This window comes from Rutidosis leptorrhynchoides, chromosome 2 (genome assembly GCF_046630445.1).
Source record: "Rutidosis leptorrhynchoides isolate AG116_Rl617_1_P2 chromosome 2, CSIRO_AGI_Rlap_v1, whole genome shotgun sequence".
Lineage (NCBI taxonomy): Eukaryota > Viridiplantae > Streptophyta > Magnoliopsida > Asterales > Asteraceae > Rutidosis > Rutidosis leptorrhynchoides.
In genome coordinates this window covers 59,385,920-59,401,717 of record NC_092334.1, presented here as the reverse complement: position 1 = coordinate 59,401,717, position 15,798 = coordinate 59,385,920, and the positions used below count along the sequence as shown (strand labels likewise).

The following is a 15,798-nucleotide window of genomic DNA, read 5'->3' as shown; positions in this document are numbered from 1 at the left end:
CCGTTAAATTAGAAAATCCAACACCCGGTCCACTACAAATTCTAGACACCACTTACTCCGAATCAGAAAAAAATATTGTCTAACCAGATACCCTATACGATCAATAGAACTCGTTTCTGACGCGGACGATCCACTCCCGTGGCAACTACAGAGCATACTCCGACGCCTATAACCGAGACCCCCGTCAAACCTGACGCTCTGATACCAGTTGTTGGGAAATTACGGTCTCACTAATTCCCACCACCCAACCCAACAATAATAGTAAAGAAATAAGAACAATACACAACACAAGATTTAACGTGGAAACTCCAAAACAGGAGAAAAACCACCGGCCCCCAAAGAGAGAAATACACTATATCACAAATTGTTACAATGATATAGACGACTCTCTTAAGCCAACTACACTCTCCAAAATATTTAACTAATACAACTCTCAAACAAGGGTAAGAAAGAAAAAAATAATCAAATACTTAAAGTGTATTGATTGGTGCAATTTGGAAGTGAAACTTGAAATGTCCCGTTCTTATTGATTAAAAATGTTCCATATTAATTGATTTCGTTGCGAGGTTTTGAACTCTATATGAGACGTTTTTCAAAGACTGCATTCATTTTAAAACAAACCATAACCTTTATTTCATCAATAAAGGTTTTAAAAAGCTTTACGTAGATTATCAACTAATGATAATCTAAAATATCCTGTTTACACACGACCATTACATAATGGTTTACAATACAAATATGTTACAACAAAATAAGTTTCTTGAATGCAGTTTTTACACAATATCATACAAGCATGGACTTCAAATCTCGTCCTTATTTAAGTATGCGATAGCGGAAGCTCTTAATAATCACCTGAGAATAAACATGCTTAAAACGTCAACAAAAATGTTGGTGAGTTATAGGTTTAACCTATATATATCAAATCATAATAATAGACCACAAGATTTCATATTTCAATACACATCCCATACATAGAGATAAAAATCGTTCATATGGTGAACACCTGGTAACCGACATTAACAAGATGCATATATAAGAATATCCCCATCATTCCGGGACACCCTTCGGATATGATATAAATTTCGAAGTACTAAAGCATCCGGTACTTTGGATGGGGTTTGTTAGGCCCAATAGATCTATCTTTAGGATTCGCGTCAATTAGGGTGTCTGTTCCCTAATTCTTAGATTACCAGACTTAATAAAAAGGGGCATATTCGATTTCGATAATTCAACCATAGAATGTAGTTTCACGTACTTGTGTCTATTTTGTAAATCATTTATAAAACCTGCATGTATTCTCATCCCAAAAATATTAGATTTTAAAAGTGGGACTATAACTCACTTTCACAGATTTTTACTTCGTCGGGAAGTAAGACTTGGCCACTGGTTGATTCACGAACCTATAACAATATATACATATATATCAAAATATGTTCAAAATATATTTACAACACTTTTAATATATTTTGATGTTTTAAGTTTATTAAGCCAGCTGTCCTCGTTAGTAACCTACAACTAGTTGTCCACAGTTAGATGTACAGAAATAAATCGATAAATATTATCTTGAATCAATCCACGACCCAGTGTATACGTATCTCAGTATTGATCACAACTCAAACTATATATATTTTGGAATCAACCTCAACCCTGTATAGCTAACTCCAACATTCACATATAGAGTGTCTATGGTTGTTCTGAAATATATATAGATGTGTCGACATGATAGGTTGAAACATTGTATACGTGTCTATGGTATCTCAAGATTACATAATATACAATACAAGTTGATTAAGTTATGGTTGGAATAGATTTGTTACCAATTTTCACGTAGCTAAAATGAGAAAAATTATCCAATCTTGTTTTACCCATAACTTCTTCATTTTAAATCCGTTTTGAGTGAATCAAATTGCTATGGTTTCATATTGAACTCTATTTTATGAATCTAAACAGAAAAAGTATAGTTTTATAGTCGGAAAAATAAGTTACAAGTCGTTTTTGTAAAGGTAGTCATTTCAGTCGAAAGAACGACGTCTAGATGACCATTTTAGAAAACATACTTCCACTTTGAGTTTAACCATAATTTTTGGATATAGTTTCATGTTCATAATAAAAATCATTTTCTCAGAATAACAACTTTTAAATCAAAGTTTATCATAGTTTTTAATTAACTAACCCAAAACAGCCCGCGGTGTTACTACGACGGCGTAAATCCGGTTTTACGGTGTTTTTCGTGTTTCCAGGTTTTAAATCATTAAGTTAGAATATCATATAGATATAGAACATGTGTTTAGTTGATTTTAAAAGTCAAGTTAGAAGGATTAACTTTTGTTTGCGAACAAGTTTAGAATTAACTAAACTATGTTCTAGTGATTACAAGTTTAAACCTTCGAATAAGATAGCTTTATATATATGAATCGAATGATGTTATGAACATCATTACTACCTTAAGTTCCTTGGATAAACCTACTGGAAAATAAAAAAATGGATCTAGCTTCAAAGGATCCTTGGATGGCTCGAAGTTCTTGAAGCAGAATCATGACATGAAAACAAGTTCAAGTAAGATCATCACTTGAAATAAGATTGTTATAGTTATAAAAATTGAACCAAAGTTTGAATATAATTATTACCTTGTATTAGAATGATAACCTACTGTAAGAAACAAAGATTTCTTGAGGTTGGATGATCACCTTACAAGATTGGAAGTGAGCTAGCAAACTTGAAAGTATTCTTGATTTTATGTAACTAGAACTTGTAGAATATATGAAGAACACTTAGAACTTGAAGATAGAACTTGAGAGAGATCAATTAGATGAAGAAAATTGAAGAATGAAAGTGTTTGTAGGTGTTTTTGGTCGTTGGTGTATGGATTAGATATAAAGGATATGTAATTTTGTTTTCATGCAAATAAGTCATGAATGATTACTCATATTTTTGTAATTTTATGAGATATTTCATGCTAGTTGCCAAATGATGGTTCCCACATGTGTTAGGTGACTCACATGGGCTACTAAGAGCTGATCATTGGAGTGTATATACCAATAGTACATACATCTAAAAGCTGTGTATTGTACGAGTACGAATACGGGTGCATACGAGTAGAATTGTTGATGAAACTGAACGAGGATGTAATTGTAAGCATTTTTGTTAAGTAGAAGTATTTTGATAAGTGTATTGAAGTCTTTCAAAAGTGTATAAATACATATTAAAACACTACATGTATATACATTTTAACTGATTCGTTAAGTCATCGTTAGTCGTTACATGTAAGTGTTGTTTTGAAACCTTTAGGTTAACGATCTTGTTAAATGTTGTTAACCCAATGTTTATAATATCAAAAGAGATTTTAAATTATTATATTATCATGATATTATGATGTACGAATATCTCTTAATATGATATATATACATTAAATGTCGTTACAACGATAATCGTTACATATATGTCTCGTTTCAAAATCATTAAGTTAGTAGTCTTGTTTTTACATATGTAGTTCATTGTTAATATAATTAATGATATGTTTAATTATCATAATATCATGTTAACTATATATATAACCATATATATGTCATCATATAGTTTTTACAAGTTTTAACGTTCGTGAATCACCGGTCAACTTGGGTAGTCAATTGTCTATATGAAACCTATTTCAATTAATCAATTCTTAACAAGTTTGATTGCTTAACATGTTGGAAACATTTAATCATGTAAATATCAATCTCAATTAATATATATAAACATGGAAAAGTTCGGGTCACTACAGTACCTACCCGTTAAATAAATTTCGTCCCGAAATTTTAAGCTGTTGAAGGTGTTGACGAATCTTCTGGAAATAGATGCGGGTATTTCTTCTTCATCTGATCTTCACGCTCCCAGGTGAACTCGGGTCCTCTACGAGCATTCCATCGAACCTTAACAATTGGTATCTTGTTTTGCTTAAGTCTTTTAACCTCACGATCCATTATTTCGACGGGTTCTTCGATGAATTGAAGTTTTTCGTTGATTTGGATTTCATCTAACGGAATAGTGAGATCTTCTTTAGCAAAACATTTCTTCAAATTCAAGACATGGAAAGTGTTATGTACAGCCGCGAGTTGTTGAGGTAACTCAAGTCGGTAAGCTACTGGTCCGACACGATCAATAATCTTGAATGGTCCAATATACCTTGGATTTAATTTCCCTCGTTTACCAAATCGAACAACGCCTTTCCAAGGTGCAACTTTAAGCATGACCATCTCTCCAATTTCAAATTCTATATCTTTTCTTTTAATGTCAGCGTAGCTCTTTTGTCGACTTTGGGCGGTTTTCAACCGTTGTTGAATTTAGATGATCTTCTCGGTAGTTTCTTGTATAATCTCCGGACCCGTAATCTGTCTATCCCCCACTTCACTCCAACAAATTGGAGACATACACTTTCTACCATAAAGTGCTTCAAACAGCGCCATCTCAATGCTTGAATGGTAGCTGTTGTTGTAGGAAAATTCTGCTAACGGTAGATGTCGATCCCAACTGTTTCCGAAATCAATAACACATGCTCGTAGCATGTCTTCAAGCGTTTGTATCGTCCTTTCGCTTTGCCCATCAGTTTGTGGATGATAGGCAGTACTCATGTCTAGACGAGTTCCTAATGCTTGCTGTAATGTCTGCCAGAATCTTGAAATAAATCTACCATCCTTATCAGAGATAATAGAGATTGGTATTCCATGTCTGGAGACGACTTCCTTCAAATACAGTCGTGCTAACTTCTCCATCTTGTCATCTTCTCTTATTGGCAGGAAGTGTGCTGATTTGGTGAGACGATCAACTATTACCCAAATAGTATCAAAACCACTTGCAGTCCTTGGCAATTTAGTGATGAAATCCATGGTAATGTTTTCCCATTTCCATTCCGGGATTTCGGGTTGTTGAAGTAGACCTGATGGTTTTTGATGCTCAGCTTTGACCTTAGAACACGTCAAACATTCTCCTACATATTTAGCAACATCGGCTTTCATACCCGGCCACCAAAAATGTTTCTTGAGATCCTTGTACATCTTCCCCGTTCCAGGATGTATTGAGTATCTGGTTTTATGAGCTTCTCTAAGTACCATTTCTCTCATATCTCCAAATTTTGGTACCCAAATCCTTTCAGCCCTATACCGGGTTCCGTCTTCCCAAATATTAAGATGCTTCTCCGATCCTTTGGGTATTTCATCCTTTAAATTTCCCTCTTTTAAAACTCCTTGTTGCGCATCCTTTATTTGAGTAGTAAGGTTATTATGAATCATTATATTCATAGAATTTACTCGAATGGGTTCTCTGTCCTTCCTGCTCAAGGCATCGGCTACCACATTTGCCTTTCCCGGGTGGTAACGAATCTCAAAGTCGTAATCATTCAACAATTCAATCCACCTACGCTGCCTCATATTCAGTTGTTTCTGATTAAATATGTGTTGAAGACTTTTGTGGTCGGTATATATAATACTTTTGACCCCATATAAGTAGTGCCTCCAAGTCTTTAATGCAAAAACAACCGCGCCTAATTCCAAATCATGCGTCGTATAATTTTGTTCGTGAATCTTCAATTGTCTAGACGCATAAGCAATCACCTTCGTTCATTGCATTAATACACAACCGAGACCTTGCTTTGATGCGTCACAATAAATCACAAAATCATCATTCCCTTCAGGCAATGACAATATAGGTGCCGTAGTTAGCTTTTTCTTCAATAACTGAAACGCTTTCTCTTGTTCATCATTCCATTCAAATTTCTTCCCTTTATGCGTTAATGCAGTCAAGGGTTTTGCTATTCTGGAAAAGTCTTGGATGAACCTTCTGTAGTAACCAGCTAGTCCTAAAAACTGGCGTATGTGTTTTGGAGTTTTCGGGGTTTCCCACTTTTCAACAGTTTCTATCTTTGCCGGATCCACCTTAATACCTTCTTTGTTCACTATGTGACCGAGGAATTGAACTTCTTCCAACCAAAATGCACACTTTGAAAACTTAGCGTACAATTCTTCCTTCCTCAATACTTCTAACACCTTTCTCAAATGTTCACCGTGTTCTTGGTCATTCTTTGAGTAAATAAGTATGTCATCAATGAAAATAATGACAAACTTGTCAAGGTATGGTCCACACACTCGGTTCATAAGGTCCATGAACACAGCTGGTGCATTAGTTAAACCAAACGGCATGACCATAAACTCGTAATGACCGTAACGTGTTCTAAAAGCAGTCTTTGGAATATCATCTTCTTTCACCCGCATTTGATGATACCCGGAATGTAAGTCAATCTTTGAATAAACAGACGAGCCTTGTAGTTGATCAAATAAGTCGTTGATTCTCGGTAGTGGGTAGCGGTTCTTGATGGTAAGTTTGTTCAACTCTCGGTAGTCGATACACAACCTGAATGTACCATCTTTCTTCTTGACAAACAAAATAGGAGCTCCCCACGGTGATGTGCTTGGTCGAATGAAACCACTCTCTAAAAGTTCTTGTAATTGGCTTTGCAGTTCTTTCATCTCGCTGGGTGCGAGTCTGTAAGGAGCACGAGCTATTGGTGCAGCTCCTGGTACAAGATCTATTTGAAATTCAACGGATCGATGTGGGGGTAATCCCGGTAATTCTTTCGGAAATACATCGGGAAATTCTTTTGTGACGGGAACATCATTGATGCTCTTTTCTTCAGTTTGTACTTTATCGACGTGTGCTAGAACAGCATAGCAACCTTTTCTTATTAGTTTTTGTGCCTTCAAATTACTAATAAGATGTAGCTTCGTGTTGCCCTTTTCTCCGTACACCATTAAGGGTTTTCCTTTTTCTCGTATAATGCGAATTGCATTTTTGTAACAAACGATCTCTGCTTTCACTTCTTTCAACCAGTCCATACCGATTATCACATCAAAACTCCCTAACTCTACTGGTATCAAATCAATCTTAAATGTTTCGTTAACCAGTTTAATTTCTCAATTCCGACATATATTATCTGCTGAAATTAATTTACCATTTGCTAATTCGAGTAAAAATTTACTATCCAAAGGCGTCAATGGATAACTTAATTTAGCACAAAAATCTCTACTCATATAGCTTCTATCCGCACCCGAATCAAATAAAACGTAAGCAGATTTATTGTCAATAAGAAACGTACCCGTAACAAGCTCCGGGTCTTCCTGTGCCTCTGCCGCATTAATATTGAAAACTCTTCCGCGGCCTTGTCCATTCGTGTTCTCCTGGTTCGGGCAATTTCTAATAATGTGGCCCTGTTTTCCACATTTATAACAAACTACATTGGCATAACTTGCTCCGACACTACTTGTTCCGCCATTACTCGTTCCGACACCATTTGTTCCTTTCGTTCTATTAACCCCTGGTCCGTAAACCTCACACTTCGCCACGCTATGACCATTTCTTTTACACTTGTTGCAAAATTTGGTGCAGAACCCCGAGTGATACTTTTCACACCTTTGGCATAGCTGCTTCTGATTGTTGTTGTTGTTGCGGTTATTATTGTTGTTAGGATGATTGTTGTAGTTGCTGTTGTTGTTGTTGTTATTGGGCCGTTTGTTGTAGTTGCGATTGATGTTGCGATTGTTGGGATAATTGTTGCGATTATTGTTGTAATTGCTGTTGTTGTTGTATTGGTGATTCTTATCACCGTTTTTCTCCCACTTTCTTTTGACTTGCTTCACATTGGCCTCTTCAGCAGTCTGTTCTTTAATTCTTTCTTCAATCTGGTTCACTAGTTTGTGAGCCATTCTACATGCCTGTTGTATGGAGGCGGGCTCGTGTGAACTTATATCTTCTTGGATTCTTTCCGGTAATCCTTTCACAAACGCGTCGATCTTCTCTTCCTCATCTTCGAATGCTCCCGGACACAATAGGCACAATTCTGTGAATCGTCTTTCATACGTGGTAATATCAAATCCTTGGGTTCGTAACCCTCTAAGTTCTGTCTTGAGCTTATTGACCTCGGTTCTGGGACGGTACTTCTCGTTCATCAAGTGCTTGAATGCTGACCACGGTAGTGCGTACGCATCGTCTTGTCCCACTTGCTCTAGATAGGTATTCCACCATGTTAACGCAGAACCTGTGAAGGTATGCGTAGCGTACTTCACTTTGTCTTCTTCAGTACACTTACTTATGGCAAACACCGATTCGACCTTCTCGGTCCACCGTTTCAATCCGATCGGTCCTTCGGTTCCATCAAATTCCAAAGGTTTGCAGGCAGTGAATTCTTTGTAGGTGCATCCTACACGATTTCCTGTACTGCTAGATCCAAGGTTATTGTTGGTATGTAGCGCAGCCTGTACTGCGGCTATGTTTGAAGCTAGAAAAGTACGGAATTCCTCTTCATTCATATTCACGGTGTGTCGAGTAATCGGTGCCATTTCCTTCAAAATAGTCAAATGGAACAAGTTAATCATACAGAATATTAATAGTAGTTAATAGTATTTCGTAGCATAATATGAACTCATTTATAAAAGCTTTTTCTTCATATTAGCGTTTTATAAGTTTAAATTCGGGTAGTACCTACCCGTTAAGTTCATACTTAGTAGCTAATATACAATTCAACTACTACAATTCTATATGAAAAACTGATTATAATAATATTTCGTGTTCAAACTTTTACACAATATTTTACAAACTTACAATACCGCTTATTTTACATATAGCATGAAATATAGCACACAATAAATTTGATACAAGATGGTTGTGAAGATAATTCTAGCTAGTACACAAGTCGTTCAGCAAAGGCAATAAAGACACGTAATTCATACGTCCAGAAACAAGTCATGCATTCTGGTTTTACTAGGATTACTTCCCATCCTTGGTCTTGTGGAACATAACCGTTATGGCCGTTGATAAGACAGCGTGTTGTAACGTCGTCAAAGGGACGAGGGTTACGTAATGTCCAACAGTCCCGTAACAATCTAAAAACCTCATTTCTTACCCCAATTACCGACTCCGTCACTTGTGGGAACGTTTTGTTTAATAGTTGTAGCCCGATGTTGTTGTTCTCACTTTGGTGAGAAGCGAACATTACTAATCCGTAAGCATAACATGCTTCTTTATGTTGCATGTTAGCCGCTTTTTCTAAATCACGAAGTCCTATATTCGGATACATTGAGTCGAAATAATTTCTTAACCCGTTGCGTAAAATAGCATTTGGGCTCCCCGCAATATATGCGTCAAAGTAAACACATCGTAACTTATGGGTTTCCCAATGTGATATCCCCCATCTTTCAAACGAAAGCCTTTTATAAACCAAGGCATTCTTGGAACGTTCTTCGAATGTCTTACAAACTGATCTCGCCTTAAATAGTTGTGCCGAAGAATTCTGACCGACTCTAGACAAGATTTCATCAATCATGTCTCCGGGTAGGTCTCTTAAAATATTGGGTTGTCTATCCATTTTGTACTGTAAAATAGACAAGAGTTAGATTCATAAAAAAATACTTATTAATACAAGCAATTTTTACATATATCATAAAGCATAAGCACACTATATTACATATATTACACCACACGAATACAACTATCTTATTCCGACTCGCTTGTTTCTTCTTCTTCGGTTTTGGTTCGTTTTGCCAAGTTTCTAGGGATATATGATGTTCCCCTAATACGAGCCGTCGTTTTCCACATTGGTTTAGAAAAACCTGGTGGTTTAGAGGTTCCCGGGTCATTGTTACAACTTAAGGACTTCGGGGGTTGACGATACATATAAAGTTCATCGGGGTTGGAATTAGATTTCTCTATTTTTATGCCCTTTCCCTTATTATTTTCTTTTGCCTTTTTAAATTCAGTTGGGGTAATTTCTATAACATCATTGGAATTCTCGTCGGAATCCGATTCATCGGAGAATTGGTAATCCTCCTAATATTTTGCTTCCTTGGCGGAAACACCATTGACCATAATTAACCTTGGTCAGTTGGTTGAGGATTTTCTTTTACTTAACCGTTTTATTATTTCCCCCACCGGTTCTATTTCTTCATCCGATTCCGATTCTTCTTCCGGTTCCGATTCTTCTTCCGGTTCCGACTCTTCTTCCGGTTCCTCTTCGGGAACTTGTGAATCAGTCCACGAATCATTCCAATTTACATTTGACTCTTCATTATTATTAGGTGAGTCAATGGGACTTGTTCTAGAGGTAGACATCTATCACACAATATCAAACATGTTAAGAGATTAATATATCACATAATATATACATGTTAATAATATATAGTTTCCAACAAAAATGTTAAGCAACCATTTTTAAAGAAAACACGGTCGAAGTCCAGACTCACTAATGCATCCTAACAAACTCGATAAGACACACTAATGCAAATTTTCTGGTTCTCTAAGACCAACGCTCTGATACCAACTGAAATGTCCCGTTCTTATTGATTAAAAACGTTCCATATTAATTAATTTCGTTGCGAGGTTTTGAACTCTATATGAGACGTTTTTCAAAGACTGCATTCATTTTAAAACAAACCATAACCTTTATTTCATCAATAAAGGTTTTAAAAAGCTTTACGTAGATTATCAACTAATGATAATCTAAAATATCCTGTTTACACACGACCATTACATAATGGTTTACAATACAAATATGTTACAACAAAATAAGTTTCTTGAATGCAGTTTTTACACAATATCATACAAGCATGGACTCCAAATCTCGTCCTTATTTAAGTATGCGACAACGGAAGCTCTTAATAATCACCTGAGAATAAACATGCTTAAAACGTCAACAAAAATGTTGGTGAGTTATAGGTTTAACCTATATATATCAAATCATAATAATAGACCACAAGATTTCATATTTCAATACACATCCCATACATAGAGATAAAAATCGTTCATATGGTGAACACCTGGTAACCGACATTAACAAGATGCATATATAAGAATATCCCCATCATTCCGGGACACCCTTCGGATATGATATAAGTTTCGAAGTACTAAAGCATCCGGTACTTTGGATGGGGTTTGTTAGGCCCAATAGATCTATCTTTAGGATTCGCGTCAATTAGGGTGTCTGTTCCCTAATTCTTAGATTACCAGACTTAATAAAAAGGGGCATATTCGATTTCGATAATTCAACCATAGAATGTAGTTTTACGTACTTGTGTCTATTTTGTAAATCATTTATAAAACCTGCATGTATTCTCATCCCAAAAATATTAGATTTTAAAAGTGGGACTATAACTCACTTTCACAGATTTTTACTTCGTCGGGAAGTAAGACTTGGCCACTGGTTGATTCACGAACCTATAACAATATATACATATATATCAAAATATGTTCAAAATATATTTACAACACTTTTAATATATTTTGATGTTTTAAGTTTATTAAGTCAGCTGTCCTCGTTAGTAACCTACAACTAGTTGTCCATAGTTAGATGTACAGAAATAAATCGATAAATATTATCTTGAATCAATCCACGACCCAGTGTATACGTATCTCAGTATTGATCACAACTCAAACTATATATATTTTGGAATCAACCTCAACCCTGTATAGCTAACTCCAACATTCACATATAGAGTGTCTATGGTTGTTCCGAAATATATATAGATGTGTCGACATGATAGGTCGAAACATTGTATACGTGTCTATGGTATCTCAAGATTACATAATATACAATACAAGTTGATTAAGTTATGGTTGGAATAGATTTGTTACCAATTTTCACGTAGCTAAAATGAGAAAAATTATCCAATCTTGTTTTACCCATAACTTCTTCATTTTAAATCCGTTTTGAGTGAATCAAATTGCTATGGTTTCATATTGAACTCTATTTTATGAATCTAAACAGAAAAAGTATAGGTTTATAGTCGGAAAAATAAGTTACAAGTCGTTTTTGTAAAGGTAGTCATTTCAGTCGAAAGAACGACGTCTAGATGACCATTTTAGAAAACATACTTCCACTTTGAGTTTAACCATAATTTTTGGATATAGTTTCATGTTCATAATAAAAATCATTTTCTCAGAATAACAACTTTTAAATCAAAGTTTATCATAGTTTTTAATTAACTAACCCAAAACAGCCCGCGGTGTTACTACGACGGCGTAAATCCGGTTTTACGGTGTTTTTCGTGTTTCCAGGTTTTAAATCATTAAGTTAGCATATCATATAGATATAGAACATGTGTTTAGTTGATTTTAAAAGTCAAGTTAGAAGGATTAACTTTTGTTTGCGAACAAGTTTAGAATTAACTAAACTATGTTCTAGTGATTACAAGTTTAAACCTTCGAATAAGATAGCTTTATATATATGAATCGAATGATGTTATGAACATCATTACTACCTTAAGTTCCTTGGATAAACCTACTGGAAAAGAAAAAAATGGATCTAGCTTCAAAGGATCCTTGGATGGCTCGAAGTTCTTGAAGCAGAATCATGACACGAAAACAAGTTCAAGTAAGATCATCACTTGAAATAAGATTGTTATAGTTATAGAAATTGAACCAAAGTTTGAATATGATTATTACCTTGTATTAGAATGATAACCTACTGTAAGAAACAAAGATTTCTTGAGGTTGGATGATCACCTTACAAGATTGGAAGTGAGCTAGCAAACTTGAAAGTATTCTTGATTTTATGTAACTAGAACTTGTAGAATATATGAAGAACACTTAGAACTTGAAGATAGAACTTGAGAGAGATCAATTAGATGAAGAAAATTGAAGAATGAAAGTGTTTGTAGGTGTTTTTGGTCGTTGGTGTATGGATTAGATATAAAGGATATGTAATTTTGTTTTCATGCAAATAAGTCATGAATGATTACTCATATTTTTGTAATTTTATGAGATATTTCATGCTAGTTGCCAAATGATGGTTCCCACATGTGTTAGGTGACTCACATGGGCTACTAAGAGCTGATCATTGGAGTGTATATACCAATAGTACATACATCTAAAAGCTGTGTATTGTACGAGTACGAATACGGGTGCATACGAGTAGAATTGTTGATGAAACTGAACGAGGATGTAATTGTAAGCATTTTTGTTAAGTAGAAGTATTTTGATAAGTGTATTGAAGTCTTTCAAAAGTGTATAAATACATATTAAAACACTACATGTATATACATTTTAACTGATTCGTTAAGTCATCGTTAGTCGTTACATGTAAGTGTTGTTTTGAAACCTTTAGGTTAACGATCTTGTTAAATGTTGTTAACCCAATGTTTATAATATCAAAAGAGATTTTAAATTATTATATTATCATGATATTATGATGTACGAATATCTCTTAATATGATATATATATACATTAAATGTCGTTACAACGATAATCGTTACATATATGTCTCGTTTCAAAATCATTAAGTTAGTAGTCTTGTTTTTACATATGTAGTTCATTGTTAATATACTTAATGATATGTTTACTTATCATAATATCATGTTAACTATATATATAACCATATATATGTCATCATATAGTTTTTACAACTTTTAACGTTCGTGAATCACCGGTCAACTTGGGTAGTCAATTGTCTATATGAAACCTATTTCAATTAATCAATTCTTAACAAGTTTGATTGCTTAACATGTTGGAAATATTTAATCATGTAAATATCAATCTCAATTAATATATATAAACATGGAAAAGTTCGGGTCACTACAAAACTTAGCCCTCCTTTTATAACCAAGTCATCCACTTCCCATTTCTTCCTCCCACCTATGTGGGATAACATCCTTCACAAATACTATGCAACCATATCCAATTCTTCTAACCAAAACTAGAACCAACAATATGGGCCATGTTTATGAAGCAAGGACCTATAACAAACAGATCGTATAATGATATATTTAGCTGGGACCTGGGCCAGAGACTCAGATCAGATCAATACCATATCAGATCCGAATCTGAGTCACATACACACCTATATTAGTTTTGCATAAAGGTAATAATAAAAATTCAAAGTTGATGCTTAACACTGTTTAGTTGCAGCTAATATGACCCGTTGCAACCTATCCACTCTGTTCTCAAAAATTGAAGGAGAACGCTCAGTTAATAGCGGTGTTACACTACTTGCTCCAAGCTCCTAAGATAATAAAGCATACACATTAGCTTGTCGCCGTATCAAAATTGAAAATTCTACTAAAATTGGACATGTAGACATTATTTAACACGTACTGTGCATTTCTCTATAAGCCAGTCAGATCGACCACCCTTCAGAGTACCTATATAGTACATGTCATGGAAGATTAACTTCACGCACGAGCATTAAAACTATGTCAATTTCAACCCGTTTACTCACGAATGGGTTTTACCTGAGTAAGTCATATTTCTAATATGTCATATGAGTAAAAGAAAATATATCAAATATAGTGAGGCAACCAAGTTGAGATTTTCTCCAAGTATTAAACCAATTCGGCCCCATTTTTTACCCTTCCGGAACATTATTAGCTTTGACAGTTTGACCCGTTATCCAAGTTGCTTAACAGCCCATTTTGCCACATCCAGGTAATATAGATCAAGCCATCATTGTATTCACTGTCCATGACACTTACCAAAAGCAGCAAACACATGCCACTGGGTTATATCGACTGGCTTGTATTAACAGATTACCTTACAAGTAATGTAGTGTATAAGCATGCATACCTGTCATCTATATTTAACCTTAGAACTTTAGTCATATGCCAGAATTCATCCCCTTGCACACGAACAACAGAACCCTAATTAATCAAGCATGGATTATTAGTTAACATAATTGGCCTCTTCCATTTGACGTTTTAGCAATACTAGGGTCTAATCGCAGTAAAACGGAGCGAAAAAGTGACTTATGTGCTAAACTTTGGACTGTGTGCGATGTTTTTCACTTGTATGCGATAATTTTTACTATGTGCAGTGTGCTAAGTACTAGTATATTTTTATGTGTCACTTTTGAATCCGTGCGACACGTTTTACTTCTGAAACTAATTCAATTCAGCGGTGTGTATGTATCAGGGAGAGAGAGATAGAGAGAGAGAGAGAGAGAGAGAGAGATGTTGCCTTAGAGGGAGGGATGACGTCAGAGAAGAAACGAGGAAGACCGCCGCGAGATTGATTGGTGGGATCCGATGAGAATGATCGGAAGTTGAAGGTTTTCCGGTTCAGAACTACCACCGCCAATCGAGGGCTCAAACTAAAAAAGAGACTTTACATTTTGAAAGTACCCGTTCATATACATCATAAACGATTCCCAATAGTTGATTACATTGCGAGGTATTTGACCTCTATATGATACATTTTACAAACATTGCATTCGTTTTTAAAAGACAAACTTTCTTTACATCAAAAATTGACGGCATGCATACCATTTCATATTACATCCAACTATAATTGACTTAATATTAATCTTGATGAACTCAATGACTCGAATGCAACGTCTTTCAAAGTATGTCATGAATGACTCCAAGTAATATCCTTAAAATGAGCTAATGCACAGCGGAAGATTTCTTTAATACCTGAGAATAAACATGCTTTAAAGTGTCAACCAAAAGGTTGGTGAGTTCATTAGTTTATCATAATTAATCATTTCCGTAATAGTAATAGACCACAAGATTTCATTTTCCATAAATATCCGTACACTCGCAAGTGTATAAAAGTATTCTATAAGTTGTTGAGCGCTTCGGTAACCATACTTAACAATTAATGTGGCATATTCCCTTTATTATGAAATCTCCCTACACTGTACCAAGTGTAGTAAAAACGAAGTACTATGCAACCGTTTACGATACTAGAGCGACTAGCCCGGTTGGGGTTGTCAAACCCGATAGATCTATCAATAGGATTCGCGCTTACATGCTCTTACAACATGTAAATATTAGTTACCAAGCTATTAG

General features: G+C 35.2%; 1 protein-coding gene across 1 annotated transcript in view; it reads right to left on the bottom strand.

The window, feature by feature from the left end:
* The window catches only part of LOC139887905 (uncharacterized), a 63,208-nt gene that overhangs the window by 28,425 nt on the left and 18,985 nt on the right, over window positions 1–15,798 (bottom strand). The window contains exons 2-6 of the mRNA XM_071870953.1: window positions 14,966–15,098; window positions 14,556–14,649; window positions 14,485–14,520; window positions 14,108–14,154; window positions 13,907–14,015 (exon numbers count right to left, since the gene is read on the bottom strand). Of these exons, the coding sequence (XP_071727054.1) occupies window positions 13,907–14,015; window positions 14,108–14,154; window positions 14,485–14,520; window positions 14,556–14,649; window positions 14,966–15,098 (419 nt within the window). The remainder of the gene's footprint in view (window positions 1–13,906; window positions 14,016–14,107; window positions 14,155–14,484; window positions 14,521–14,555; window positions 14,650–14,965; window positions 15,099–15,798) is intronic.